The 27,758-nt window shown below is 50.3% G+C and overlaps 7 protein-coding genes across 7 annotated transcripts; 5 read left to right on the top strand and 2 right to left on the bottom strand.

The window, feature by feature from the left end:
- Positions 1–1,137: 1,137 nt before the first annotated feature.
- PG994_013356 (glycosyltransferase family 4 protein) lies at positions 1,138–2,689 on the top strand (the record flags this gene model as incomplete). Its single annotated transcript, XM_066864765.1, is given in 2 exon segments — positions 1,138–1,520; positions 1,540–2,689. The coding sequence occupies 2 exon segments, from the start codon at positions 1,138–1,140 to the stop codon at positions 2,687–2,689; spliced, it is 1,533 nt and encodes a 510-aa protein (XP_066709726.1).
- Positions 2,690–4,974: 2,285 nt separating this feature from the next.
- Positions 4,975–6,003, top strand: PG994_013355 (uncharacterized protein; the record flags this gene model as incomplete). Its single annotated transcript, XM_066864764.1, has 3 exons — positions 4,975–5,350; positions 5,386–5,554; positions 5,622–6,003. 3 exons carry the CDS (start codon positions 4,975–4,977, stop codon positions 6,001–6,003), a joined length of 927 nt encoding a protein of 308 aa, XP_066709725.1.
- Positions 6,004–7,725: 1,722 nt separating this feature from the next.
- On the top strand, positions 7,726–12,455 carry PG994_013354 (uncharacterized protein; the record flags this gene model as incomplete). The annotated part of the gene is made up of 4 exons (XM_066864763.1): positions 7,726–8,169; positions 8,256–10,048; positions 10,107–11,502; positions 11,553–12,455. 4 exons carry the CDS (start codon positions 7,726–7,728, stop codon positions 12,453–12,455), a joined length of 4,536 nt encoding a protein of 1,511 aa, XP_066709724.1.
- A 28-nt stretch (positions 12,456–12,483) lies between these two features.
- On the top strand, positions 12,484–14,373 carry PG994_013353 (uncharacterized protein; the record flags this gene model as incomplete). The annotated part of the gene is made up of 4 exons (XM_066864762.1): positions 12,484–13,411; positions 13,450–13,735; positions 13,813–13,934; positions 13,991–14,373. The coding sequence occupies 4 exons, from the start codon at positions 12,484–12,486 to the stop codon at positions 14,371–14,373; spliced, it is 1,719 nt and encodes a 572-aa protein (XP_066709723.1).
- A 294-nt stretch (positions 14,374–14,667) lies between these two features.
- On the top strand, positions 14,668–14,934 carry PG994_013352 (uncharacterized protein; the record flags this gene model as incomplete). The annotated part of the gene is made up of 1 exon (XM_066864761.1): positions 14,668–14,934. One exon carries the CDS (start codon positions 14,668–14,670, stop codon positions 14,932–14,934), a length of 267 nt encoding a protein of 88 aa, XP_066709722.1.
- A 336-nt stretch (positions 14,935–15,270) lies between these two features.
- Positions 15,271–20,648, bottom strand: PG994_013351 (Nonribosomal Peptide Synthase (NRPS); the record flags this gene model as incomplete). Its single annotated transcript, XM_066864760.1, has 7 exons — positions 15,271–15,983; positions 16,022–16,907; positions 16,967–17,365; positions 17,421–17,475; positions 17,526–17,898; positions 17,976–18,492; positions 18,528–20,648. 7 exons carry the CDS (start codon positions 20,646–20,648, stop codon positions 15,271–15,273), a joined length of 5,064 nt encoding a protein of 1,687 aa, XP_066709721.1.
- Positions 20,649–21,757: 1,109 nt separating this feature from the next.
- PG994_013350 (uncharacterized protein) lies at positions 21,758–21,961 on the bottom strand (the record flags this gene model as incomplete). Its single annotated transcript, XM_066864759.1, has 1 exon — positions 21,758–21,961. One exon carries the CDS (start codon positions 21,959–21,961, stop codon positions 21,758–21,760), a length of 204 nt encoding a protein of 67 aa, XP_066709720.1.
- Between the last annotated feature and the right edge of the window lie 5,797 nt (positions 21,962–27,758).

Here is a 27,758-nt window from a genome sequence, read left to right as displayed (position 1 = left end):
CCGGTGAAAGTCGAGACTCGAGACCAGTGACCAGCTCGCCAGATTGCCAAAGTTGATTTGATGCGAGATTTCACCCAACCGGAGGTTTCTAGATATGCCATTGATTGATACCATCAATGCGTGCTGGTGTCGCTTTAGGTCTTGATATTTGATTTCAAATGTTTTCGTCTTTTGATGTAGTCCGACTGCGGTATATGGTAGTTGCGATACCACCAAGCGGAGGAAGTAACAGTCTCGTGCACAGCAAGAAAGCACGCACGTCGCCCTCCTCAAAACTTGCAATATGGTCAGGGCACATGTGACACTACCTATTCAGTATTTCGATTGAGAAACCCCATCTCGTTTCTGCCATACTTATGAAAGCCATGATTTGGTTCGACATGGACTCGAGGGGCACAAGTAGACGAACAAAGAGGGAAACGTGCCAACAGGGATTGGTCGACAGTGATCCCGAAGACTGTCGTCCCACTGAATAGGCTCATCCCCCACCAGAGAACCAGCCAGCTTGCCAGCTAAGATGCACGCTAACTAATACGCCCTCCAGCCCTCCCCTCCGCTTTACCCTCGAAGCTATTACGCGCCTGACCTCCAGCATCGTGTGTCTACGTGCTCTACACCGACTCTACTGCTGCGAATTTCTGGGTCGCAAGCACACTTGGACCTACTTGCGGCATAACAGTATTTGAATGATAGTGAAAACTCTTCCGGATGACTCTAAGAAATTGGCACACCTGATTCATTCTCTTGCCACTTTCATCACCCTCCCCCCTTCGCGGCTGCAGAGTCAAACAGGTGTCAGGCGATACCCAACCAAGATGCCAGCATCGAAGCTCCTTTTTGTGAAAGACAACCGACGGTGAACAGAACGGGCCTGGACTCCTAGGGTTTCATTCTGTCTATCTGATCTATTATCAGTGTGTAGCAAGGTACGCTTAAGGTTCTTGCCAATCACTGAACCGATATATTACATCAGTCTCAAATAAGGTACTGGTGGTGGCCTTACCATAGTATCGCAGGAGGCAAATACTTGTCTAAGTAGCAGCAGTTGAAAAACACCAATATTTGTAAGGAAACAAGGTCTCAACTGTTACGTGCAGGTCAGGCCTGCCTCCTGAAATACCAAGACAGACCTCTACCATGTCATCAACCAGTCAGCCCCACGACCTCAGCACCTTCCCCGCCGCTTTGAAAGGCCGGTGCATACTTCTGTGCGTGGAATCATTCGGTCCCATCAACGGTGTCAGCCGCACCAATCTGAACCTGGTCAACCATCTGCGCTCCCATGGCGCGCTGGTCTCCGTGGTGGCGCCCGATAACCACACCAAGGTGAACACCTTCAAGGCCATCGACAACCTGGATGCGAGCTCCCTCCGCAGCCAGGAGGTACGTCTGGCGGGATACCCGGTGCCCTTCAACCCGGAGCTCTCCATCGTCTACCCGGTCCGGCTGCGGAAGCTCTACGAGCGGACTTTCGGCGGCCCGCCCGACCTGATCTACCTGGGGAGTCCCGCGTCGCTGGGGTTCCAGCTCATGCTGCAGCTGCGCCAGCAGCCCCGAAGCGGCCCAGGTGCCCGTCCTCTGCAATTTCCAGACCGACCTCGCGGGCTACTGCGAGATTCTGTTTCCGCGGCCCCTGGGCGCTGTCGCGAGCTGGACCTTCTCCAAGGTGCAGGGCTACCTGTTCCAGCACGCCTCGGTCAAGACGCTGTTCTATCCCAGCACCTTCGTCCGGAAGTACCTAGAGGGGGCCGCCGGTGTCCCGGGCCGGAAGCTCGAGGTCCTGCGGCGCGGCGTCAACAACGAGGGCTTCAAGCCATCGAAGCGGAGCGAAGCGCTCCTGAAAGCGTGGGCGCCCAACGGGGAGATCATCCTGTTCACCTGTGCGCGCTTGGCGGGCGAGAAGGGTTTTGGGTTCCTGGCCGATGCGGCTATCGAGCTGGATAGGAGGGGGCTGGACTTCAAGCTGGTGGTGGTTGGCGGCAACCGGAACATCGTGGTGGAACAGGAGGTCAAGGACTACTTCCGACCGCTCGCAGACAAGGACAAGGTCGTGTTTACGGGCTTCAAAGTCGGCGAGGAGCTGATGGAAGCCTATGCCTCCGCACATCTGTTCCTCCACTGTTCCATCACGGAGACGTTCGGCCTTGTCGTCCTCGAGGCCATGGCTAGCGGTGTCCCCGTCGTCGCGCGCGATGAGGGCGGGCCCTCCGACATCATCGAGCACGGCACGACGGGATATCTGGTCCCGCCCGCGGACTTGGACGGGTTCGTCGAGAAGGTCTTCCGATTGAGTACGGATCACAACCTACGCGAGCGGTTCAGCCAAGCCGCCCGCGACCACGCCTGCGAAGCCACCTGGGAGAAGATCAACAACAAGGTCGCCTGGAAGATGGCCGACGCCATCGAGGCGCGCGAACGCGAACAGGCCGACTACCAGCTCGCCGCGGCCAACAGGATGAAGGCCGCGGCGCCGCTGCTGTACGCCTGGTTGCTGGTGAGCACGGCCCTGCGCCGGCTGGTCGCGGCGCGCGTCGTGGACGTCAGGCTCGGCTGGGGACTGCTGGTTATCGTGGGGTTCTGGGCCGGTGTCAGTGTCTATCTGGCTTTCATCAAGGTCGCGCACTTCGTTAAGGACCGGGCTCCGCGAGTTTACTCTACGGTTGATTCGGTTCTGCGGAGGATAGGTTAGTAGCACACGGTGATCGTTGGAAGCTTGCTTGGTTGCTCTACATGGTCATTTGGAAGTCCCTTTCACGACGATAGGTGTCCGCAGCACTCCAATGATTGCTTATTCGTATGACACTTTCGATATTAACAAACATTACAAGTACAATATTAATATTTCCTCTTTCATTCATCGTGATCTCGTAAGGGGCGACTCCCGTACCATGTTTTCCACAGGTATAACAAGTTGTGTCTCTCTCCCGTCCCGTCGGAGTATACCCTCTCATCGATTTGGTGACTTGTTGGCAGTTTAGGTACCTTCTCCTTATTTATTTGATGACCTCATCCGTCCCATTTGCTATACCTGCCTTGGTCGCAGCAGATGTGTGATTTGTGGAAAACTTGCTTCTTTTCTTCTCTTTTTCTTTTTCTTGTTCATCCTTCGCTTCTTCTTAGAACCGGGGGTTTTCCCCGCGGGAGGATCACGCGTGTAAGATCGTCGATGATCAGCAGCTGGATGCGAACTTTCTTAGTGGCATCATCCGTACCACGTAGGAGGGAGAGATCGCAGCTCCCTGCGAGGCTCTCAAAGATCAAATGTATGTGTTATATTGAGGCCCTGAACTCCCGCCCAAGCAAAAGCAGTCTACAGACTACATCACCTGTTGCACCGCTTTAATTACCCGGTAACAGCACCCATGGCGAGGCAAATCTACCCTTTACGTATTTATCGTAAGACTTCGTTATCGTTATCTTCCATGACTTGATATCGATCACAGGTTCTGCACTGTAGTGCCAACCTCAAGCTACGTAGTTTGTAATGTTCAGATGGAAGTTCCTTGATTCGCCTCCTCTTATGTAGAAACGAATATAATGTACATTGCACTTGACACCGTTTGAATAATCACCCTTACTGCAGGACAGTAACTTTCGCCATGAACGAGATGTTGAATCGGATAAGGATAAGAACATATTATATGGCACCGACTAATCGGACGACTCCTTGGTGCGAATGCTCAGGATAACCATCCGAACTATGACGAAGGCCACCGCATTGATTTTGCGTGCCGAATAATAACATGTCAGATCGAGGAGATCCAGCTGATAGAAACTATTTGTTCCCAAATTATCTAGAAAATACTTGGTTCTCACTCTTGGCGAAACGACAGAATATCGAACGAAGGTTTTGTCAGCGAAGTATGTAGAAAGAAAGCGCCGACTAGCCGGGAAGGCGCTACACAGGAGGCACAATTTGTGGAGTACGTTAAAGGGAGCTAGTGGCAGACGTGAACCGATTGGACAACAGAGAAAAAAAGACGATGAGGCACAGGGCGCTTCAGGCGCCCTTCAACCACCGGGTGCGACAGAGACTCCTTCTAACTTGTTTGGTCCGCCTGCGACGATGCTCGTTCCATCGCCTCCGCCCTGCGACAAATGGCCACCCCCCAATGCTGTACCATGATGGCCGAATGTCTGATCGATGCGAAGGGGGCGGCCCTTCTTCGTATCAGACCGTTCGATAATTGGCAATTGGCTTTGCCGTTGCGCTGCTTTGCCTGGATTGATAGCTAACGTCACGTCACTGCGCCCGAGCATCTGTCGAGATGGAACCATCCTGCATCGGCCGTTTTCTCCCATTCGCGACACCAATACATGCATCTCCTTAACCCTATGAATTGAATTGCTGGGCAATTGATGCTGACGGTCTCGCCATTATTATATCGCAAAGAGTGTTTTGTCTATGACCCTAAGCCTTCTGACAGTCTGATCTAGCACATATAGCCTATCATTTGTTCTCTTCTTCCGATCCCCCTGTTGTTGTGTGTTGCAACCGCTGTGGTTCTTGTTACATACTGTCGCTGCGCAAAGGCCGAGTATCGTGATTTGCATCTCCACCTTCGGACTCGGGGTATCTGTCACGGCACACGGTTCTGGTGCCTTGGCTTGGTGGATCACTGGCGTCTCGACTGTTCGAATCTCGGGTCCTCTCTCTTTCTCTCTTCACCGATTATTGGAACTGCGCCTTGTTCCGAAGCTTCAGTTCGAAACCAAACAGTATTGTCCCTCTATTAGTGGGCAGGTCCCTTTTCATTCTATTCCTCTTCCCTTTCGGCTTTTGACGACGACGACCTGACGACAACGGTTCGAAACCACCTCGCCGCCGCTCCGATCCGATCCATACACGCTCTTCTTTCGATTCTCGTAACCGCCGGTCGGCTAAAAACTTCAGTGCTCGATCCTCGTTCTCACGCAGCGCTTTTTGACAGCTTTTCGATATAATAGATCTTAACGACAGACAAAACGACCAAGATGTTTTGGGAACGGCTTTGGCGACTTCGATATTCGCCGCTGGTGCGCATGCTGGCGTTGACGCAATGGGGGGAATGGCACCAGTTGAGCCCCGAATGGCAAGCGCAGGCGTTCCTTTGCCGGTATTGGAAGAGACAGGACTCGAACCTCAACTTGAACCCGTCCAACTCGACCAACAACAGCAACCCTACCGGCGGCATGAACATGCAGCAGTGGAATGCGGATACCTCGAAGGCATGTCAGGACGCGCTAGCTCAGCTCAGTACGGCCACCAATCCTTCGGGGACGGCCGTTTGCTACAACCTGCCGTCGCTGGACACCAAGACGGGCGCTTTCATGGCCAATCTGAGGCTCTATCAGATCTCGCAGGCCACGGGTGATTTCTCCGGTATCCCGGCAGAGAGAATCCAGGTGGGCCTGCAATACCACGTGCCTCGGTCTCGCCGCTGCAGCCGAACCAAGCCCGTTCGCTTAACGAAACCCCTGAGCTCGGGGTTAGAGCCAATAACATGCAGCCCCTGCAGTCGTACATGTTTGTTGGGCAGATCGATCAAGCGCAAATGGCGCAGCCTATGACCATGTAAGTTCTTTTGCCAGAAGAAAACCCCAAACGCGTGGGAGCAGTCGATACTGATATAGTGAATTAGGGGCGTCCTGGAAGCCTTGCTCTTGCCACAGGTGACTCTTAGCGCCACCAATGCCGGAGGCGCATCGGTGAGCACCAACGTCTCGTCCAACGAGGCCGCCTTCGTCAACGGCATTTTCTCCAAGGAAGTCATCATGTCGGACGTTGCCCGTGCCCAGCTGGCCGTCAACGACATGGTCGCCGGCCTGGCTAATGGAACCGTGGCATTCATCCTACCTGGTGTCGAACTGCTCATCTTCCCCATTGGTCTCATCATCATTTCGGTCTGGTTGGTGTTGGGCTGCGCTGCTTACGCGTTCGGCACCTTCGAGCGAATCAACCACCGTCATACTTTCCGCACGAGGAAGATGCGGGCGGGCAAGGGCGGCCAGTCCACCTTCTAAGCGATTATGTCGTACGGCAGCAAAAGCAACATGGGGGACGCAATAATGAACCAGATACATGGAGCTACGCATTTGTACAATTTTTGACCGGTATCACGAGCTCACCACGTTCTTATCCCCCCATCGACTTGCGTGGTCGTTCACTGTCGTGTTTATGATGTTCAGCCTGGGATTTCTTTTACTCTCTACCTACCTAGCTATTGGACGGCAATAGATGTTTTCTCCCCTCTAATCAAACCGTATATAGGAGTTGTATCTAGAAAATTTGTATTATATTCGAACGTCAATTGGGTATGAAGATCGTCCATCCGACAGTGCCAATGATCTGAATGAAGTAGTAGAACCTCATAATGGCCCGTGACGAGCGGATTGGAACTAACAGAACCAAGATGCCGCAAAAAGCTGACAGCTGGCGTCTTATTTCCGAGATCAGCGTTCCCAAACACCAGACATTTATGCATCAAATCAATAGGCCTTGGTCCATTGGTGCCAGCATTCCTGAAACGCATACCACAGTGTTCCTTGCTTTGGCTTGTCGTTTAGGTCGTCATGCAGCTGGACTCGATGCCCATTTAGCGTGCGGGTTGGACCAAACACTAATAATATAGCACCTTCACCCTCCCAAATTTAGCAGCAGCTAGCACCTAGCGAATGAGCGACCAGCGTAGCATGAGATACCACGCTGCCCGAGTCCTTTTTGCAAATAACAAATTAACATTACGCAAGTCCTGGTTTGTTCTTTTACATTTCTTCGGCACGTAAGGACCAACGGCACCCACCCACGTCGCCTTGGCTTCCCCGTACATGCCGTCGCGTCGCAGCCTAGAGCCGTTTTACATATGCAAAGCCCGAGGCCCGCATAAGAAACAATTGTCCAGCGTGGTCGGGCCATGCTTGTTCTTTGGTGTTTCGAACAAGGCTGTTGCTTGTTGGAAATCCGTCCTGCGAAAAGGGCTGTCCTCCAGGCAGCTTGCTGGCACAGTATACGACCAATCCATTCACCGGATGGCGACGGCTTGACGAACTCTATGTATCGTTGAGGGGTTCATTCGTCCTTGCTTCCCTGTCTGCTTGTCCTGGTGCGCGTCATGTTAGGTGCCAGAGCTCGCCGCTCATCTCCTCGACTCCAACCGAGGCCCATATACCCGCCACTATCTTCGATATACCTACCTATCCGATGATGCAAGGGTGCGTGGTAGTAGCCAACGATATAGTTATCGTGAGGCGACTATAGACTGACTTGCCCGGCGCTTGGCCCGCCGGCCAATCTGCGTTTCTTGACGTGTCATTGAAAGAAAGGCTGTCGCTTGGCTTCCTCCAATTCTGTGACCACTAGTAGCCGGTTAGTTGTAGGGCGCATGAAGACGAAGCCGGATGCGCCGTTGCGCGTCCCTCCTCGGCCAGCTAGGTTGCTTCCAAGGTAAGAGAGAGCGCCACTTGACACTCTGCGAATCAGTCCAAGAGGTGTTGCCGGCCGGGAGGGACATATATATGTATCCCGTACGTTTCACCCACTTTTGGTTTCAACCTGATCTTCTCGCTAGCTAGGTAGTCTTCACAAAGCCGAGGCAACTGGTAGGTGACTTTCTGTCAACATCTTCATCTCATCTTTTTCTTTCTCACTTTCCTTAATATACCCCCCTGTACCTGTGAATAGCAAGGCGCCTGCACAAGCTGCACCAGCCCCCCTGCCTCGAAGACGAGGCCACATATATACCCAAGATGGAGGTCGCCTCGTTAGTGCAGCAGATGCACGACAACCTGTCGGAGATCCACAAGACCTTCGCCTCTTACCTGTCGGTCGAAGAGCACGACGCCCGCCTGGACGAGCTGGAGCAGAAGCGGGACTCGCTGCTCGCGGACCTCCGCGCGGCGTACGAGCGGGAGCGGACCGAGCTGGACGGCAAGCGCAAGGCCGAGAGCGACGCGGTCCTCGCGAAACGGCGGCTCGAAGACGAGGAGCGCGAGCGGCGCCGGCGCCAGGAAGATGAGGAGCTCCAGGCGAGCCGGTCCCGGGAGGACGAGGAGCGACAGAAGAAGCTCGACGGAGACATGGACGCCGCTGAGGACCAGACCGAGCTCGAGATGGACGCCGTCGAGGAACAGGCGCGGAAGAACATCGAGGAGGGCGAGAAACGGATCCGCGAACTCGAGCAGAAGCGACAAGTGAGTACTATTTCACTTTACTTGTGTGTTTCTTATGGTGACCGCTTGATTTAATCTATACTAACAAATACGTCTCCCCCTCCCAGGAAATCAATCGCTTGATCGATGAGCAGATGAAGGCGCCGCTGCCACCGGTACCCACACGCAAGAGGGAGAGGACGCGGCGGAGCCGGACTGTCAATGGTGCAGGGTCGGAGGGCCCGGAGCCAAGCAGTACGCGAGCCCTCAGTGCGGCCACCCCCGAAGAACCTGTGAATAACAGTGAAAAGGCTCCTGAGGCCGAGGCCGAGGCCGACGCCGCGTCGCCTCCGAGTGCAGAGTCTTCGTCTCCGGATGAGGCTGAAGCTGCAAAGGCAGTGGAGGAGCCCGAAAGCAAAGAGGTGCCGGAGGCCTCTCAGCCTGAAGAGTCTTCGGCTCTAGAAGAACAACCAGCAGAGCCCCAACAGCAGCCAGAAGATGCCGCTGCTCCTGCTGATGCTGGTGCAGAGCTAACTGCAATCCAAACCTCCAATGAAGAATCGAAGACACCCGAGCCCACACAACCCGAAGAACCGGCCCAGGCAGATGAGACAGCCACGACAGAACCAAAGGAGCCGGAGACGGCCCGTGCCAAAGATACCCCAACGGATGAGCCCCAAACCATGAGTGTACAAGCCGCTGAAGTGCAACCTGAGGAGGAGGCACCGGCAGCGCGCGAACTGCCATCAGAGCCAAGTCAACCGGCGGAGACGCCAAAGGACGAGGCGTCAGAGGAGAAGCCTGACACGGAAACACCAGAACCTGCCCCTACTACTTCGGAGGAACCAGCAGCAGCTGAGGAGAAACCCGCCGCTGAACCGGAAGAGGCCGCCGCTGAAGAAGCGACGCCAGCTGCCGAGGCCGTGCCGCAGAAGCCAGAAGAGTGTTCTTCATCTGCTGATGCGGACCAACTGATACCTGACGAGCAAGTTGAAAAGGCTTTGAGTGAGCTTCCCGAAGAGGAAGAGGCTCAACAAACCGACACGCCCACAGCACATGGAGAAGACCCAACCCCTGCAGTCACTACTGAAAACGATGATACCCCCCAGCCTAAGGAAGTCCAGGTTGAGCCCGAAGCCAAGGTAGACGACGAAGCTAAGGTTGAGGAACCTAGCGAGGCGACTGCGCCCGAAGACCACCCAGGAGTTAAGAGTGCCGACGCTCCCGTAGCTGAAGATAGCGCGACCACCTCCGAACCCCAGACGGCGGATGCGTCTGATCACCCTACAGAAGATCAGAAGGATGTCGCCGGTGAAAGCGGTGCTGCCTCTGATGCTACTCCCGCCCCAGAGGCGACTGTGGCGGACAAAGTTTCGGCCAAGGCGCTTGGTGAGAACAAGAAGGAGGCTCATCCCGCTGCTGACGCGCCGGAACCCACCCTGGCTGAGGATGCACCCGAACCCACCGAGCCCAGCAGCGACGATGTTAAGGCCCTGAGCATGCCCGAAGCCGATACTTCGGCTGTAGATGATGAGCCAGAAGAGTTCCCCACAAGGGAGGCACCTGCCAAGGAAGCGTCTCCGCGGAAGCATCTCCCGAAGAACATTCACCAGACGTTGCCGCCAAAGAAGTCGATGCCGAAGAAGTTTCGCAGAAGCCGGCAGAAGAACCCCAAGTACATGACGAGGACGCCGAGGAAGACGCCCAATAGTGCCGCTTCTCCCGCGCATGAACCTACTCTTGCCCCCATCCCAGAAGAGTCTCATGCCGACGAGCCTACCGAAGAGGCATCGGAAGTGCCAAGCCACGAGGAGCTAAACGTGCCCCGACCCCCTACGAGGCGCGAGGTCCTTCCAGATTCCCCAACGGAAGAGGAGACCCCGGCCACCAGAGAGCTTCCTCCCGTAAAGGAGGAGCTGCCGTCATCGGACAAGAAGAGAGGAAGACTCCTTTTCCCGGCCGCACTCGCCCTCCGGCAGCGACTCGCACGAGGACTCGCACGAGACCCACAGCAGCAGCCACGGCGAGGAAGACACCTCCACGCAGGGCGACAAGCCGAACTCTGTTCGCGGCGATGACCATGAGGTCCCTGCCGCAGAAGAAGCAGCTGCGGTTCTGGAAGTGAAGGCAACCGAGGCTCCTGCAGATAAGGCCGAAGCCGAGGCCGAGTCCAGCGAAGAGGAGGAGCAGCTTGAGAGGGATGCGGAAGCCTTCGTCAAGAACATTCTCGACGAGGGTGGTTCCGTCGACGCCGCTCAGGATGGAGAGGCTACACCGGTAGCCAAAGAATACTGCAGCAGCTCCTTCTGCAGACATGGGCAAGGGGCTTTCTCCCAAGGAGACATCCGAGGACCGCCCACAACTTCAGAGACCCTTGAGTATGGCGATGCTGAGGAGAAACCGAGTGTGACGGAATCTTCTGTCGTTGAGCCTGACACTTCAGTTCCTGAGCATGACGATCATGTTGAAGAAGGTGACAAGGAGAAGCCCATCGACGCAGCAGAGCCTAAAGGAGAAGCCGCGGACGAGAAGCCCGCTGCCGCCGATGTTCCTTCAACCAACGATGATGTCAAGCCCGATGCTACTGAGGCCGTCGAAGAAACTTCTCCCAAGGGTTCGGAAGAGCCTGCGGTGGCGGCGGCTGGTGTTTCTGACCCTCCGTCAACACTGGTGTCGTATCAAGAGGAATCACCTCTTACCAGCGCCGAAAAGGCTGGGGCTGCCGAGGAAGAGCCTACCAAAAGCGAGCCGGCGACAACGGAACCTACCAAAAGTGAGTCGGCCAAAGCTGAGCCGGCTACAACTGAGCCTGCTACAAATGAGCCCGCTGCAGATGAGCCCTCTGCAGTTGAGCCCGCTGCAGCTGAGCCCGTTGCAACTGAGCCCGCTACAGATGAGCCCGTCGCAGCTGAGCCCGCTATAAATGAGCCCGCTGCATCGGAACCTGAGCTGAAGGCGAGCTCCGCAGCTGATAGCCCGGAGGAGAAATCACCCGAGACCGACGACTCAGAGCCTGCAGACCGGGGCCTTTCTGGCAAAGAACCTGAAGTCCAATCTGCGCCTGCAGTCAAGGAAGAGGTAGACAGCCCTGTGCCACAAGATCTGGACGCGAAGAAGGCGGACCCATCTGATGTGAAGTCTCTTGACCACGCGACTGAGACTCCAAGTGCTCATGATGAACCTGTGGAGGCTGCTCCCACTGAGGCTGCTCCTGCAGAGGATACACCTGCCAAGGATACTCCAGCGGTCGAGGAGAAGCGAGCTGTTGAAGACGCCGCTACTGATAAGCCTGCCTCCACAGGGCTTCCTGTCGAAGAGGCGCCCGCTGGCAAGGATACCGCCGTTGCCGAGGGACCTACTGTTGATGAGCCTGCTGTCAAGGGAGCTGTTGCAGAGGCACCTGCTACGGAGACACCTGCCCGGAGACCACCTCTACAGATGCAACTTCAGCGGAGGAAGTTGCTGAAGAAGCTCCCGCTGCCAAGGAGACCCCCGCTGCCAAGGAGGCTCCTGCTGCTGAGGAACCAACTGTCGAGACCCCTGCTGCTATCCCTGCTGCTGATGAGGCTGTTTCTGAGAAGACACCCGCTGTCGAAGAGCCCGCTGCTGAAGCGACGCCTGTTGTCGAGGAAGCCCCTGCTCCTGCAGATCAGAAAGAAGAGAAGCTCCCTGCAACCGAGGATGCCAAACCTGATCACAAGGAAGAGGCGCATAGCCCCACTGAATCAGCGCTAGAGTTCTTACACCCGACCGTTTACTCGGACGAGGAACAGTTCATTACGCCGAATGAAGGCCCAAGAATTATTATAGACCATGCCGACGAAAGCCCAGCACCCCCTCCTGCACCGGAAGCGAGCAAGGAAGCGTCAGCATCGCAAGCAGATGATAAGGATGAGGTAGCCGTCCCAGCTGTTGAGGCCGACTCTCCAGTTGCTGAGCCTGCCCATGACCTGCCCGCTGCAGACACGTCGTCGGATATCAAGCACTTTACCGAGGATCATGTAAGCCAATCTGAGCCTTCACCATCGGAAACCGTTCAGGCCGCCGCGACGGAGGCTGATGAACTGCCTATTCCAAAGGAGGTTCAGCAAACCGAGCCCGCGACTTTGGATGAGCAAACAGACCGCTCAGTTCCCAAGCTCGATGATCCGGAGCCAAAGGCAGCCGATAAAGCCGTATCTCCAGAGCAAGATAAGGACACGAAGGAAGCGTCACCCGGAACCAAGAAGTCGGCACAGGAAGAGGCCCCTGAGGAGACTGCCACAGCCCCTGAACCGGAATCTATCTTGGAGGCGCCAGCCTCACCGGAGAATCCCCCTGTCGCTTGACGCTGCTATCGAAGACCCCCGAAAGGACATGACCGATGCTGCTGATGCCGGTGAAAGTGAACATGTTGGTACCGATGCCAGTTCGGCTCCGAATCATGCAGATGGCTCTGACCATCCCCTAGGTTCCGAACTCGGAGCAGAAGGAGCAGAAACCCCCGAGGCCCATCCGGTTGCATCTGAACAGCAGCCACCAAAGCCAGACAGTCCCAATGACCACGGAGTGGACCAAGACAGGGAACCGCATGCGCATCCATCTCAAGAAGAGACCAGCAGCGTAGATGCCGCTAAACAAGATCTCCATACGGCACCGGCTGACGACAAGTTCGCCACCCCGCATGAAGATGCCTCGAATGCGAAAGACATGACTGAACGTGATGCTGATAGCCATGCTGCAGCTACACCAGCAACTCAGGATGCCCCTGCTATTAACGCACCGGAGTCTCATACTGGAGACGTAGCCGACCCGGAAGCACCATCAAAGCCAACCGATGAGCCAAGCTCTGCGCAAGCCTTAACGGAACCCGCTGCTCCAAGCTCTGCCCCTGAGCACGATGACCACCTTGTTGTCGAGCCGCCACCCCGACAAGCCTCGCGCTCGCCTCTTCCTGTGGAAACCGATACCATGCATGGCCACGAAGACCTGTTTGACGACGAAGACGAGTCTTCCTCTGCGGAGGTCGAGTCCGATAACGTGAAACAATCGACGATTGATTACTATCCCGATGAGCATGACGGAGGCCCGCCCACAGCAAAGCTGAGTCCTGGGAACAACAACCTCCAGAGTCTCGAAACGGAGCTGGGTGGTGACTACGACGAAGGATATGAGAATAACGCAACTCCCACCGTGGCCCAGTTCGGTCATCAGCTTGGTCAGCCCCAGGATGCTCATTCCTCGAAACAAGCGACGGAGGAGCAGCTCAAGATTCCAATCTCGCGCCCGTCTCGCAAGCAACCACGTCAGATGTGAGCCCAATGGATCTGCACCACCCAAAAGGGACCCCGGGTACGCCCAACGGCGGCCTAGCCGACAGCGTCCACGCGCCTAGCAACAGTAACAACCGCAACTCCTACCCATCATCGCGAGAGCAGGCCGTCGTCACCCCTACACCGGACGAGGACGATGATGACGCCGCGTTCGTGATGCCGCGGGACGTGACCAACGTGCCCTGGCATGCGCGCAACGAGTCGGTGCCGGAGTCGGTGCGCAGCTACAGCACCATCGACGACTCGGTTGCCTCGTCCCCGTGCACTCGGCCCTGCTGGCCGACCGCCACGAGCCGGTGATCCGGGATTCGTGGCCGTCCATGCCCTTCGGCGCCGGTCGGGCGCGCGGCATCTCGCAACTGACGGCATCCAGCTCGGGTGCGGGCGCGCACGAGGAGTTCGACCCGTTCCGATACGACGTCACCGCCAGTGGTAAACCGACACCGCCTGCGCCCACGAGCTGGGCCGCTGGTGTCAACGGAGGCGGCGGCGGTGGTATGCCTACCCCGCCGGCCTCGACGCGATTCGACTCCGTAACGCCGCCTCCCCAGGAAAAGCCGTCAGCATCCTCATCGACCCGCAACTCCGTCTCGGCCGGCAACGGCCCCGCGAGCTCCCCATGTTCGCCAAGCTGCGGAGCATGTTCGAAGGACAGCAGCAGCAGAGTGCCCCCACGTCTTCCGAGCTAGGCGGCAGCGGCAGCAGCACCTCGTCGCCCGCGCGCTCGCGGGCCACGTCGTCGACCATCTTCCAGCCGACACCGCGCGACCGGAGCTCGTCGCTGCGCAAGTCGCTCAACGCGGCCGACCTGTTCAACATGAATAACAGCAGCAGCAGCAGCAGCATCTACGAGCGGGTGGCGCAGGAGGATGACGAGGTCGAGCGCATGCATGAGAAGAGCTCGCTCTGGCGGACCATCCGGATAACGGCATGACCGGCAGAAATTGACCACGCTCAGAGGACAAGTATCATTACCAGCAACCATATTCATTAACACCCTCACCTGAGGAAACATGCAAAAACAACAAACACCAACATCATCATTATACGAAGGAGGACAACCACGGATACGTGAAACGAAGTCACTACGCACTGAACGAGGCACTGGGAATGGGAACCAAGGGACTAGACCTCAGCGATAGCGGAACACCACCAGAGAAACCGCAACTACAAGAGGTAGAGCGGCCCATGACGGCCAACCTGACCAAAGAGGTGGTCAACAGCGAGAATGCGACTCGCCTGGATGTTCGTCGAGGGCTGGCGGCAACGCCTGCGCAGGGGCGAGAAGCTGGTAGAGAAGCACCGCTCGGAATTGGCGGCAGAAGAAGAGAACACCGCTGACCAAGAGATGCGCAATGGCCGCTCGTCGCCTTCCAGCAACAGCCGGCTCTCGTACGGGACGATGCGGTCCATCCTGGTTTCCAGGGATCCGGCGGAACGGAGGATCAAAAAGGACAGGGCACGGAATCAGAAATCGGTGCATTGGAATTTATGACTACACGGAAGTAGTCGGAGTACATCGTTTTGTTGTTCTTATTGTGGTTATTGTCATCATTATCATTGGCGCTGCTCTGTTCATGATTATTGTAATGATATTGTTAGTATTGAAGTTTTTGAGCAACCGACACATGAATTACATGCATACGTTATGCCTTCTACTTTTGTTTCACTGAGTACTTGATTTACGTGCATGTTGAGCCTGAATTGATTGGTTTCGCATTTAATCAGACCACAACGAGTGATGATGTAACATGACAAAAGAAGTAAATAAGAACTAACTATCGACCTAAATCACACGAATACCACCAAAAGAGATAGGGAAAAAAATACTTTACGGGAAAATGGACTCCTGCGGCCGCCTCACCAGCAACTCCATAATCCCCTCCAACTCGTCCAGCAGCTCCTCCGCGACGCCGATCCACTCCTTGAACGTGACAACCTCGAACATGAGCTCGTCGCCCTTGACGAAGGCCTGGATCTTCCACTCGCGCAGCGGCTCGTAGTGCGGGTAGACCGTCTCGAGCCGGCATGGAACGCCGCCCATCTCCATGGACTCGACGTGGTAGACGTCCTGGTGGACGACCGAGTCAAACCAGTACTCGTCTTTGTCGGAAGAAGAGGCGGAGGCGGTGGTGGGCCAGTCGGTGCACAGCGGCACGATCTCGCGGAGGCCCATGCCCTCGTGCGACGCGCCTGCGATGTGCTGGTGCTGGACGTAGCGGAGGAGGTCGAGCCCCGTCCAGGAAGTGGAGTTGGAGTCATTATCGCCGAACTGCACGCGTACGGGGACGTACTGCCAGGTGGGACCCATGACAGCGTCAGCACCACCGCCACCGGGCAGGTCGACATGGCGACCGCTAACAACCTCGCCAAAGACGACGTCGCGGGTGCCGAGGCGGCGCGCCAGGCACAGCGCCCACGCCGCCGTCGGCAGCGTCGCGACCGTGATGTCGCGCTGACGCGCCGCGATGCTGACGGTGCGCGTCACGGCGTCGGGGATCCCGGCGCCCGTGAGCGGGACATCGGGCCGCAGGACGGACAGGCCTCGGACCCCTTGAGAAGTTCCCTCCAATAGGGAATACTCTGCGGGATCGCCTTCTCGACGGTATGGTATACGAACGCGGAGAAGGGGACGGTGTCACTGGTGGAGCGTCCATCGTAGAGCGCGTTGAGATGTCGCAGCAGGCCTACGAGGCAGATCTCGTCGTACTGGGAGTGCGAGATGCGGAGGATGAGGCAGGTGGAGTTTTGCTGCTGTACGATCATGAACTTGACAAAAGCGGAGCCGTGCGGCATCTCGTTCTTTATGTCGCGGTCGCATAGCTCCTTCGTGAACGACGCCATGTCGGCCGCGCCATCGACGTCATAGTGCTCGATCTCTGGCGTTATAGACTCGAGGATTACACCGAGGCATTGGCCCTCGGCTTCGACGAATACTGTCCGGAGGATCTCGTTGCGTTTGATGAGTTCTTGGCAGCTTTCCATCAGGCGGGTCTTGTCGATCCCGCCTTCCATGTGCAAGAGCTCGTAGCGGGCTGAGTATCGCGGGAATTTGACCGTGCCATTGACGGCCACATGCTGGAGAGGTCTCGTGGGATATACGTCCTTAATCACCCACTCGGGGTTTGCGAGGAAAGGCTGGATCGATTCAACGACGAACTTGGAGGGATCTTCCCTTTTCAAAAGCAACAAGGGCTTTATTGGTTGCAGTTGGCTGTTTTGGGCACTCGCCTTTTTGCTCTCTTTCAGAGCGCCAGCCATGTCATAGAGCGTGCGATACTTGAAGACGTTGGCAACAGTTAATTCGAAGCCTTCCGCCCTGGCTTCGGCCACGAGCTTCATTGCGCCGATAGAATCTCCACCCAACAAGAAGAAGCTATCTTCGAGCCCGATCTCTTCCTCGGAACCCCTAGGATGCGACTCCAGGCTTTGCTGAGCTTGCGTTGCTTCGCCGACGACGCCGAGACCCTCGTAGTGCGCACAGCAGAAGACTGAGCCTTGTCCAACGCTGTGTTGGTGCGCTCGACCAGCTGCAACGAGCCATCTGGCTTGAATTTGGCTAATCTTTGAGTGCGGTAGTACTTTCGCTCCGTCTTGGTTGATGTCCAAGCTGGGGCCTCAATCACTTCAAAGGGCATGGCGGCTTCTGTAGAACCAACTATGAGCTCACCAGTGGCTCCTAGAGGCACAAGACGATCGGGGCTCATAGGGTCAGCAAGCCAGACTTCAGAAGCGTGTGTATCCGAGAACGGCGAAAGGTGCTTGAGACTTTCGACACTCGCTTGGCTCAATCTTTGAAGCTCGCCGAGCTCCCGGTCATCATTGACCTTTATCTCAGCTATACGCTTGCTGGGATTCTCGCAGAACTGCTGGACCAAATGACCAAGCTGCGCCAGCATCCGCTGCATCTGTTCACTCTGCACCGTCTGGCGAATCGAAACTCGCCATGATGAGGAAGCCCTTGGGGTCGAGAGAGCAAACGAGCATGAGCGCATACGTGTTAAACTTCAGAGCTTCCTGGGCGGCTTCCTCGTCGCTCGCGGGGACGAAAGCATTGGCAGGCTCTGTCTCCTGTTCGATTGAGACGCATTGGCTTCATCGGCATCGGCGCTAGGGTGCAATATCAGTCCCGTTCGCAGCTCGCATGCCTCCCTGGCGTCAGGGCTGAGGCGGCGGATGTGCTGCAGGCCGAAATGCTCGTGCGGGATCCCCTGGACCGAGTCCTGGTGGATGCGCTGCAGGTACTCCGACACCGTCATCTCGCGGTCGACCGCAACGCGGACGGGGATCGTCGCAATCATGGGGCCCTCGATCTGGTCCACCCCCGCAATCGGGGCGTTCCGGCCGGTGAGGGTCTCGCCGAACACCACGTCGTTGGAGGCAGTGTACGACGCCACCAAGAGCGCCCAGGCGCCGCGGATGGCCGTCGCGATCGTCGTGCCGTTCAGTCGGCTCTCGACTCCGACGTAGTGTTCGAGCAAGGAGTCGGCCTTTTGCTGGTACCCCTGATATGGCAGGGGGGAAACAGCTCGCCACCGGCCCCATCAAGGCGCTGCCTCCAGTAGTCCTCGGAATCTTGTCGACTGTTATTGAATAAGTACTTGATGAAGTTATTGAAGCTTGCGGGCCGCTCGACCGCTACACCCTGGTAGGCCTTGTTGACGCGTTCGACGATCAGGGGCATAGCCCAGCCATCATAAAGCGCATGGTGCATTGTGAGGACGAAATACGTCTTGCCAGTCTCCTTCTCATCAGTAACAATCGCGTATCTGACCAGAGGTCTGCCCAGCTGTATAGGGTCATTCCTGTCCGCAGCTAGGTACTCGCTCAATGTAAATCCACTCTTTAACGGGCACGAGCACTTCTCGCGCACCACAACTTGCATGAGGCCTTGCCCTGAAATCTGTACGATTATCGTACGCAGAATGGCACAATCGGCAGCAGCCATATCAAAAGCTTTTGCAAGGCGCTGCGCCGACTCCAAATCTTGCATTTCGACAACACGCTGGGCCACGTAGGCCTCGCTAACCTTGGCAGACAAGGCCATCAAGCCCTCTTGGAGGGAGAGCAAGGATATATATCTTGCACATCGTCAGGGTTGATGCCGCACACCGCGGAAGTCTCAGCCCTCGCGACATCGGGCGTCCACGTGTTGGGAAGCAGGGAGAACGGCGCGACTAGCAAATCCTCTTCCGTATCACACGTCTTCGCAACAGCGGCCATCTCCGACAATACCGGATTTCCGAAAATGTCGGCAACAGAAAGGGAAATGCGCTCTTTCCGAGCCGAGGCCACCAGCTTCATAGCCCGCAGTGAGTCGCCACCGAGACTGAAGAAGTTATCGGCAGCACCGATATCTACATCAGGGCCCAGGACCTCACCCCACAATCGCGCCAGCTGTTTCTCCATATCCGTGCTGGGGGCTTTCCTGGGAACCACCGCCGCAGCAAAAGCCGATATATCTTTTCTGCTCATAGAAGATCCCAGCTCGCGAAGTCGCTTGCGATCTGTCTTGGCTGAGACTAAAAGGGGCATGGTCTGCAGCGGCAGGTAAACGGCCGGCACCATGTAGATTGGTAGGTACTCGGAAAGGAGCCCGTTCATCTCTGCTAGACGCCTATGTACATCGGCGCTGAATGAACCTAGGAGATCATCTGTCGTGGGGACCAACCCGGCCTTGTCCGAGATGAAAGCCACCAACGTCGGCTCTCCTGCTGCGCCTCCCGGCTTGATGACCTCGGCAGCAACACGTGTGCCGGCTGGAAGCTGGTCGCGCATATGGTGTTCAATCTCTGCCAACTCGATTCTTTGTCCTCGAAGTTTGACTTGCTGGTCGCCTCGACCAACGAAGATGATTGATCCGTCCACGTCGTATTTAACCAAATCCCCTGTCTTGTACAGACGGCCGCTGCGACCGGCAAAACCCCCTTTACATCCATCGGATAGGAACTTCGGGTCGTTGATGAAGACGGCCGACGTCTTTTCCATGTCGCCAAGATACCCAGGACCCACGATTGGGCCCTCGATCAAAAGCTCGCCTACCGCGCCAACAGGCACAAGGCGATCGTGACCATCCTGATCAACGATCCAGGTACACCCACCGACCCCCTTTCCGATAGTCACCTGCTCTTTCCCGTCGCGACCAACCTGGTTGTTGATGGTGCAGCCCACCGTGCACTCGGAGGGCCCGTACGCGTTGACCACCGTCGTGCTCTTACTCCACCGGGCACCATCGCCATTGGAGATAGCCTCGCCGCCGAGACCGAGGACTTCGAGCGAGGGTATGACATCCGAGTCGAGGACGCGGGCGACGGAGGGTGTCATGTGCGCCATGTTGACCTGCATCTTGCGGATGGCCCCGTTCAGGTCGTTGACGCGATCCGCCTCGGAGGGGATGCAGAGGCAACCTCCGTGGGCCAATGTGCAGAGCATGCAGTCGATGCAGACGTCGAACGCATAGGACGCGAAGTCGAGAACCCGCGAGTGCGGGCGATAGCCCACCAAGTCAGCCCGCGGGATCGCGCCGCTCGTGTAGTTTTCGTGTGTAACCAGGACTCCCTTGGGCTTTCCCGTAGACCCCGACGTAAACTGGATGTATAGGTTCGTGTTCGGCGCCACCACGGGCAGTGTCGCCGTGTTCGAATCGTAGCAGCCGATCTCGTCGGCAGCAACTACCACATGTTTGGCCTGCGGCGCAATTCGTTGTCCGAGGTCCTTCTGGAACGCCGAAGTGATGATGTGCGCCGCGCCCGTCTGCTCGACGATCTGGCGCAGCCTACCTTCGGGCTGGCTGGGATCGGTCAGAGCGAACGTGCCGCCTGCCTTCATGATGGCCAGGACCCCAATCACCGTCCATCGCGACTTCTCGAAGCACAGCGGGACATTCACCCCCGCACCGACACCGATAGAAACCAGGTATCGGGCCAGGCGGGTTGACAGCTGATCAACCTCGCCGTAGGTGAAGTCGCCGTCCCACGAATTTACGGCAGCACGCTCTGGATTTCGGTGTGCCTGGTCGGTTATGATGTCCTGCATGCAGGTCTGCAAGGTGGGTGGCACGGGTGTGTTCCATTGCCAGATCTTAGCAAGATCTTCCACGCTGGTGGTCCCATTGCTGCTACCACGCGACGCGGTGGCTTGCTTTTCCTGGCTGGATTTATCCGTGTCAGAAGGCACCTCGGCCCCTAAGGTGTCGGTCGCTGTGTGCATTGGGGTATCATATGCCAGTCAGAAATGGCCGCAAAACGAAGCGTAGGAAAGGTACACTGCGCAACCAATAATAAGGAGGAAGACAAGGAATACAGTGGGAAAAGGCGAAGAGAAGTAACCTTTGTGCATAGATTGGAGGCAACCACCATCTTTGCGACAACAGCCAGCGACGACACGCCACGCCCACCCAAGCTCGACTTTCTCGACTTGGACGTCGCTTGCCCTCGCTCCCCCGCTTTACCGGGCCATGGAACAGCGATGAGTGACATTGTCAAACGGCCGATATAGGGCATGACGACGAACGCGGCCCCATCTGCTGGATGCGCTATTTCGCATGATGGATGGCGATTGGGCCTCGGCGTTGCTAATGTCGTAAAAGCACCACATAGGAACCTGTAGGGTGGTAAGATGGCCGGATGACCCCACCACTGGCGGATCAGATAACTTAAAAGAAGGATCTGATAAAAATTTGGCGAGGGCCAAGTCCTGTCTTGGATTCTGCGCTAGGCCTGCTTAGGCCTGGAGCACAGGGGCCAAGGGCCTGGAGGGGTATGGGAGCTTCGGGGAAACAGGCCTTGGCAAGCTGTGTTGACATTGTTGCACAAATTGGAAGAGAAGAACTGGTAACTTGCCTAGGTCAGGTGGACTTTGTTGCTTCTCTCATCCTGGTTCAGCGGCATCTTCAGCTGTACCTGCGTGGCCTCACGTACAGTACAATCCCGTGTATACTTATGATCTTCTATTAGTTCCCTCGTTCGTTTAATTTTCGACTCAGTAGGAAAACTTCTTGTTCTATTAAAGTAAGGGAATTACTATGCTAATCTTAGTAAGAAATTACACATGTGCGACTGCCAAACTACTAGTACGACCTACTGTAAATACGACACTTCGGCACTGGATCGGACCTGGGTGTACCATCTTCCAAGGAATCCCTGTCGGATCTGATAAGATAAATGAAAGGAGCATATGTACGAACCTCAACCCCGATCTACCAAACCCTTGATTTACGATTCTACTCAACTTACCTACCTAGCCTTGGGTGAATTACCTACTGGCTTTTACAGGTGTTTCCAGTCGAGGTAAGCATGGACCCATCTGTGTCGCGCTTGTTAGTTCACGATGTAATCAATCGCCATACGATCAATACGGAGGCCCGATACGGTGTCATCATACACCATCCCACCCTCTCCGGCATCATCAATCGCCATCTCAATGTCTCCCGGGTCCGTCTCTATGGGATATTTCCCGCCGCTCACCTGAATCTCGTCCAGTATTGGCTCTTCTCCTGCATTCTCGTGTTCATCGTCGGCCATCTCATTGTCTCCGGATCCGTCTCTATGGGGCCTTGCCCGCCGCTCACCTGAATTTCGTCCAGTATCGGCTCTTCTCCTCCATTCTCCTGCCCTACGTCCGCCATCGACTGACCGGTCTTTTTGTGCATCAGTCTTTTGCCTCCTCCAGTTGCGCGCCACTATCCTCATTCGCTCTAGGCATAAGCCGCATTTGGCTCTCCCAGCCAGTTTCGGGCGGCCACAAAGCCGGTCGCAGTCCCCATCCTTCCGGGCCTGTGCCCGCCGCCCATCTCTACTTGGCTTGGTGTGGACTCTACAGTCCACACAGCGAACGTACTTGGTGCCTTCGGGCAGATCTAACCCGCAGTCCTTGCACTGGGAATTTCCCCCCTCTTCTTGATCTTGTCCGCTGCGCGCTCGTTTCTAGTTTTTCTGCATTCTTTGCAGCTCAAGTAGCCACCATCTGTCGGCCTGATTCCACACTATATGCACAACCCTTGAGACTTCCAGAACAAAGCCTGTTGCTTCGCCACCTTCACCTGGTTTGTTGCCTGACGCTTGATTGAATTAGCTTTACAAGCATCACACACTCGACTGCCCTCTTCGCAGAGATTTTCTTGACACGTCAGGCATTTCCGGCCTTCTTTGCCAAGCGCTGAAGTTTTGGGTAAACCATGTAACGGCGTATGTTTATCTATAGCCATTATGAATCAACTCGATCGTGCTTATCCTATCTTATTTAAAAGTCCCTACTAGCTCCTAAATCTCTATATATAATCGATTCGCTACGCCGATAAATAAAAATATATTTATTTTATATTTAATAATAAGATTATTTTCGTTATTATATACTTTAACGTACTTTATAAGCGAAATAATTATATAAACGAATTAACTACTTTCGTTAAATTTCGTACGAATAATTTTTATAACTTAATTCCTTTACTACTTATTATAATTAAAACTTAAAAAGAAGAGTAAATAGTTTTAACGCTTTAAGCGTTTAAGAACGACTCGAAATTAAGTCTTTAACGTATAACTTAAACGTATAAAATCCTTTATATAACGCTTCGTAACTAACAGCTCGGTATTTTTACGAAACGCGAAATACCCGCTAATTCTCGAAAATTAACGAATTTTAAAGAAGATATAATTATACGATATATAATCGACTTAAATTCGCGGTTATTTCTTTCCTAGATAAGTAGTATTAAAGATATAGCGAATCGAATATTTTATTAATACGACGCGAGACGCGTCGGTATTAATTAAGCTTCGAACTTTATACGACGGTAATTAAACCTCCGGACGCGTTTTAATCGAAAAATCGATTATTAAAAAGTCTTTTACAAAAATCCCGACGCGTATCGCGCATAATTTACGCTTATATAAAATATAATTTATAAATATAAGATTTAAAAAGAGGATATTTATAACTTCGACGAAACCGGCTTTCTTATAAGTTAAATCTCGTTCGAAATAATCGTTATAACCTTTAATTAATATAAGAAGCTTAGAGTTATTTAATAAAAGAACCGGGAATAGGTTATAATTATTTAAGGCGTCGGATTATACGGTTACGCTATCCCTTTATATATTATATTTACCGGGTAAACGTACCTCTTTTCCTAATACGAAAACAGCCTATTATTAAAAGACTAAATAATCGTAATTATTAAAAACGGCTAAACTATAAACGAAAAAAGCGAAGACTAAATTTAATACTTTAATAAATATATAAGGTTTCGTATAAAAAGTATTTATTGCTTATTAATTTTTAACGGCTATAAAAGCTATTATTTAATAGTTTTCGAGCTTTATTATAAAAAGAACTCGATTATTATACTTTATATATTTTCTTATTTATTATATAAGTTCTAACCTTTTAATATCGGCTATTTTCGTATATTAAAAAGGTTATATAAGAAAGAAATCGAACGTTTTATATAGGTGTATTTTATTTATATCTTAAAGGAGGACGTCTTACTAGCGTTCTTAGAAGCGTTCCAGGCGATTTCTACCGTTTTAAATATTTAGGGTGGTTTCCGAGGGGAAGGACTTATATCGTATAACCCGGAATATATTATTTTATAATTAGATATAAAGCTATATATATCGATGCCTTTAGCGATTTTTTCCGGCTTATTTATGCTTTAAGAATTAAAAACTTTAAATAATTTAATTAAAGCTTAATTTTAAACCGAGTATATTAAAAATCTAATAACGCGATATTAAATTAGTTCTCCGATATTAATTTTAGCTAGGTTTAATTAAATTATAAAAGGTATAACGCAGGTTATATACCGGCTCGCTTTATTAAAGGGTAAAGTAATCGCATTACGAGAGGCGAATAAAATATTTAGCCGGCACCGCCGTACGAAAAAGAAACGGCTATAAGATAAAGGATTATTTCGTATATAAACTAGAGAAAACTCATAATTTTAAAAGGATATTAATAGATAATTATAAAACGAATCGCGTTAAAGGAGTAATTATATAAGGACGTTTAAAACGCGCTTAAAGCGCTATAGAATTTACGGAGAGCCCGGGTATAATACTCGTACTTATTAAAATAATATAGAAGTACCTAGAGATAAAAATTCCGACTAATTTTAAAATATTAAATACGTTATAATGGAATTAATTTATACTTAGTTATACTAGGTCTTAAGAAATGTTTAATTTATTTATGAGGTACGTTATATAATAAAGTTAAGTTTTAATATTATTATATTAAGTTTTATAAATTCTTTTATTCTTATTTATTCTTAATAATATATATTTATTATATAAGAATCATAAGGTTTTTATAAAAAATTCTTTAACGAAACGTTAGTTTTAAAATTATAATATAATATACCTTATAAACGAGCTACGTACTTTTAATTAACCTTTTTATAATTCATTTTTTATTAACTTTTCTTTTTTAATAAATATAGAATTAAAAAATAAAGAAAAAAGGTTTAATTTAACGCTAAAAACGTTTTAAAATAACCCGAAATTAAGTATACGAAAAGCTATAACAATATATTATATCTTAAAGTCGACGTTATATAATCGATTAAGCGGAATTTAATTACGATCTAAGATCTCTATAAATTTTTAAAAAGTTTTTAATTTTAAAAAAAGAATTTAATTATTTAATATATTATTAATTTAAATACGCGATCGTTTTTTCCCCGGTTAAATAATATAAAAGATATAGCGAATCGATTATTTAACTTACGCGACGCGGGACGCGTCGACGTTAATTAAGTTTTTAATTTCGTACGATAATAACTAGACCTCTAGACGCGTTTTAACCGAAAAATCGATTATTAAAAAGTTTTTTATAAATATTTTAACGCGTATTATATATAGTTTACTTTTATACGGAATATAATTAATAAGTATAAAGTATAAAAAGAGGATATATATAATTTTAATAAAACCGGGTTTTTTATAAGTTAAATCTCGTCCGAAATAATCGTAACATCCTTTGATTAACGCGGAAAGCTTAAAATACTATAATAAAAAAACCGGGAATAAATTATAATTATTTAAAGTATCGAATTAAACGGTTACGCTATCTCTCCGTATATTATTCTTATTAAGAAAACGCACCTCTCTTCTTAGTATAAAAATAGCCTAACGTATCCTATAAGCGAACGTCTTATATAAGCGAATGTCTTATTCTTTTATACCCTTTTTAATAAAATATAAATTAATTTTATTATAACGTATTAAATATATTAAAAGTAATTAAAATCCTTATTTTTAAATACTTTTATATTATTTTAATCAGTACGCGTATTATACCCGGGCTTTCCGTAGATTTTATAGCGTTATAAGCGTGTTTTAAACGTTTTTATATAATTACACCTCCGACGTGATTCGTTTTATAATTATTTATTAACGTTTTTTTAAAATTATAAGTTTTTTTTAGTTTATATACGAAATAATCCTTTATTCTATAGTTATTTCTTTTTCGTACGGCGGCGCCGATTAAGTATCTTATTTACTTTTCGAAGTATCGCGTTTTTAATTTTTAAAAAAGTAACTCGGTATATAATATACGGTATAACCTTTATAATTTAATTAAAGTTAATTAAAATAAACGTCGGAAAATTATTTTAATATTATACGATACGGTTTTAAATATATTCGGTTAAAGACTAAGCCTTAATCGAGTTATTTAAAGTTTTTAATTTTTAAAGAATAAATAAGCCGAAAAACGTTCTTAAAAGTATTAAAATACGTAGCTTTATATTTAATTATAAAATAATATATATTATAAATTATATAAAACGAGTTTTATTTTTTAAAAGCTTTTTTATATATTTAAAACGGTAAAAATCGCTTAGAACGTTTTTAAAAACGTTAGTAAAAAGTCCTCCTTTAAAATATAAGTAATATACGTTCGTATAAGATATTTAAAAAATTTTCGTACGCCTTTTTTAATATATAAAAATAATCGATATTAAAAGGCTAGAATTTATATAATAAATAAGAAAATATATAAAGTATAATAATCGAGTTTTTTTTATATTAAAGTTTAAAAGTTATCGAGTAATAGCTTTTATAGCCGTTAAAGATTAATAAGCGGTAAATATTTTTCGTACGAGACTTCGTATATTTATTAAAGTATTAAATCTAGTTTTCGCCTTTTTTATTTTATAGTTTAGTTATTTTTAATAATTACGATCACTTAATCTTTTAATAATAAGCTGTTTTTGTACTAAGAAGAGTGGTGTTCTCCTGGTAAAGATAATATACGGAGGGATGGCGTAACCGCGTAATCCGACGCTTTAAATAATTATAACTTATTCCCGGTTTTTTTATTATATTACCTTAAGTTTTCCGCGTTAATTAGAAGTGGTTATAATTATTTTAAACGAGATTTAATTTATAAATAACCCGGTTTCGTTAAAATTATAGATATCCTTTTTATAGATCTCGTATTTATAAATTATATTTTATATAAAGGTAAACTACGTATAATACGTATCGGGATCTTTATAAAAGATTTTTTAATAATCGATTTTTCGGTTAAAACGCGTCCGGAGGTCTAGTTATTATCGTATAAAATTAAAGGCTTAATTAACGCCGACGCGTCCCGCGTCGCGTAAGTTAAATAATCGATTCGTTATATTCTTTATATTACTTAACCGGGGAAGAAATAATCGCGTATTTAAATTAATAATATATCGAATAATCGCATCTTTTTCGAAATTTAAAAGCTTTCGAAAATTTATAAATATTTTATATTATATAGGTTAATTATTTCGTTTACGTTATAAAGTTTTTAATAAGACGTAATAAATTAATATAGCTTTTCGTACGTTTAAAATTAAATCTTTTTAAAGCGTTTAAAGCGCTAGAATTATATTACTTTCTTTTTAAAGTTATAATATTTTCGAACGTAAAAGAATATTAAAAAAGGTTAAAGCTATAAAGAAATTTATAAAAGTGAGACATTCGCTTATATAAGATATTCGCTTATAAGATACGTTATTATTAAAAGATTAAATAATCGTAATTATTAAAAATAATTAAATTACGAATAAAAAAAGCGAGAATTAAATTCGATATTTTAATTAATATATTAAGTTTTATACGAAGGGTCGTTATCGCTTCTTAATCTTAAACGGCTACGAAAGCTATTACTCGATAACTTTCGAACTTTATTACGAAAAGAACTCGATTATTATACTTTATATACCTTCTTATTTATTATATAAACTTTAACCTCTTAATATCGGCTATTTTCGTATATTAAAAAAGGTATATAAAAAAAATTAAAGTTTTTATACAGGCGTATATTACTTATATTTTAAAG

The sequence above is a fragment of the Apiospora phragmitis genome (assembly GCF_038363925.1).
Source record: "Apiospora phragmitis strain CBS 135458 chromosome Unknown utg000011l:1.0-3236445.0:1.0-3240683.0, whole genome shotgun sequence".
Classification (NCBI taxonomy): Eukaryota; Fungi; Ascomycota; class Sordariomycetes; order Amphisphaeriales; family Apiosporaceae; genus Apiospora; species Apiospora phragmitis.
The sequence above is the reverse complement of the archived record's forward strand: the minus strand, read 5'-3'. Positions and strand labels throughout refer to the sequence as shown.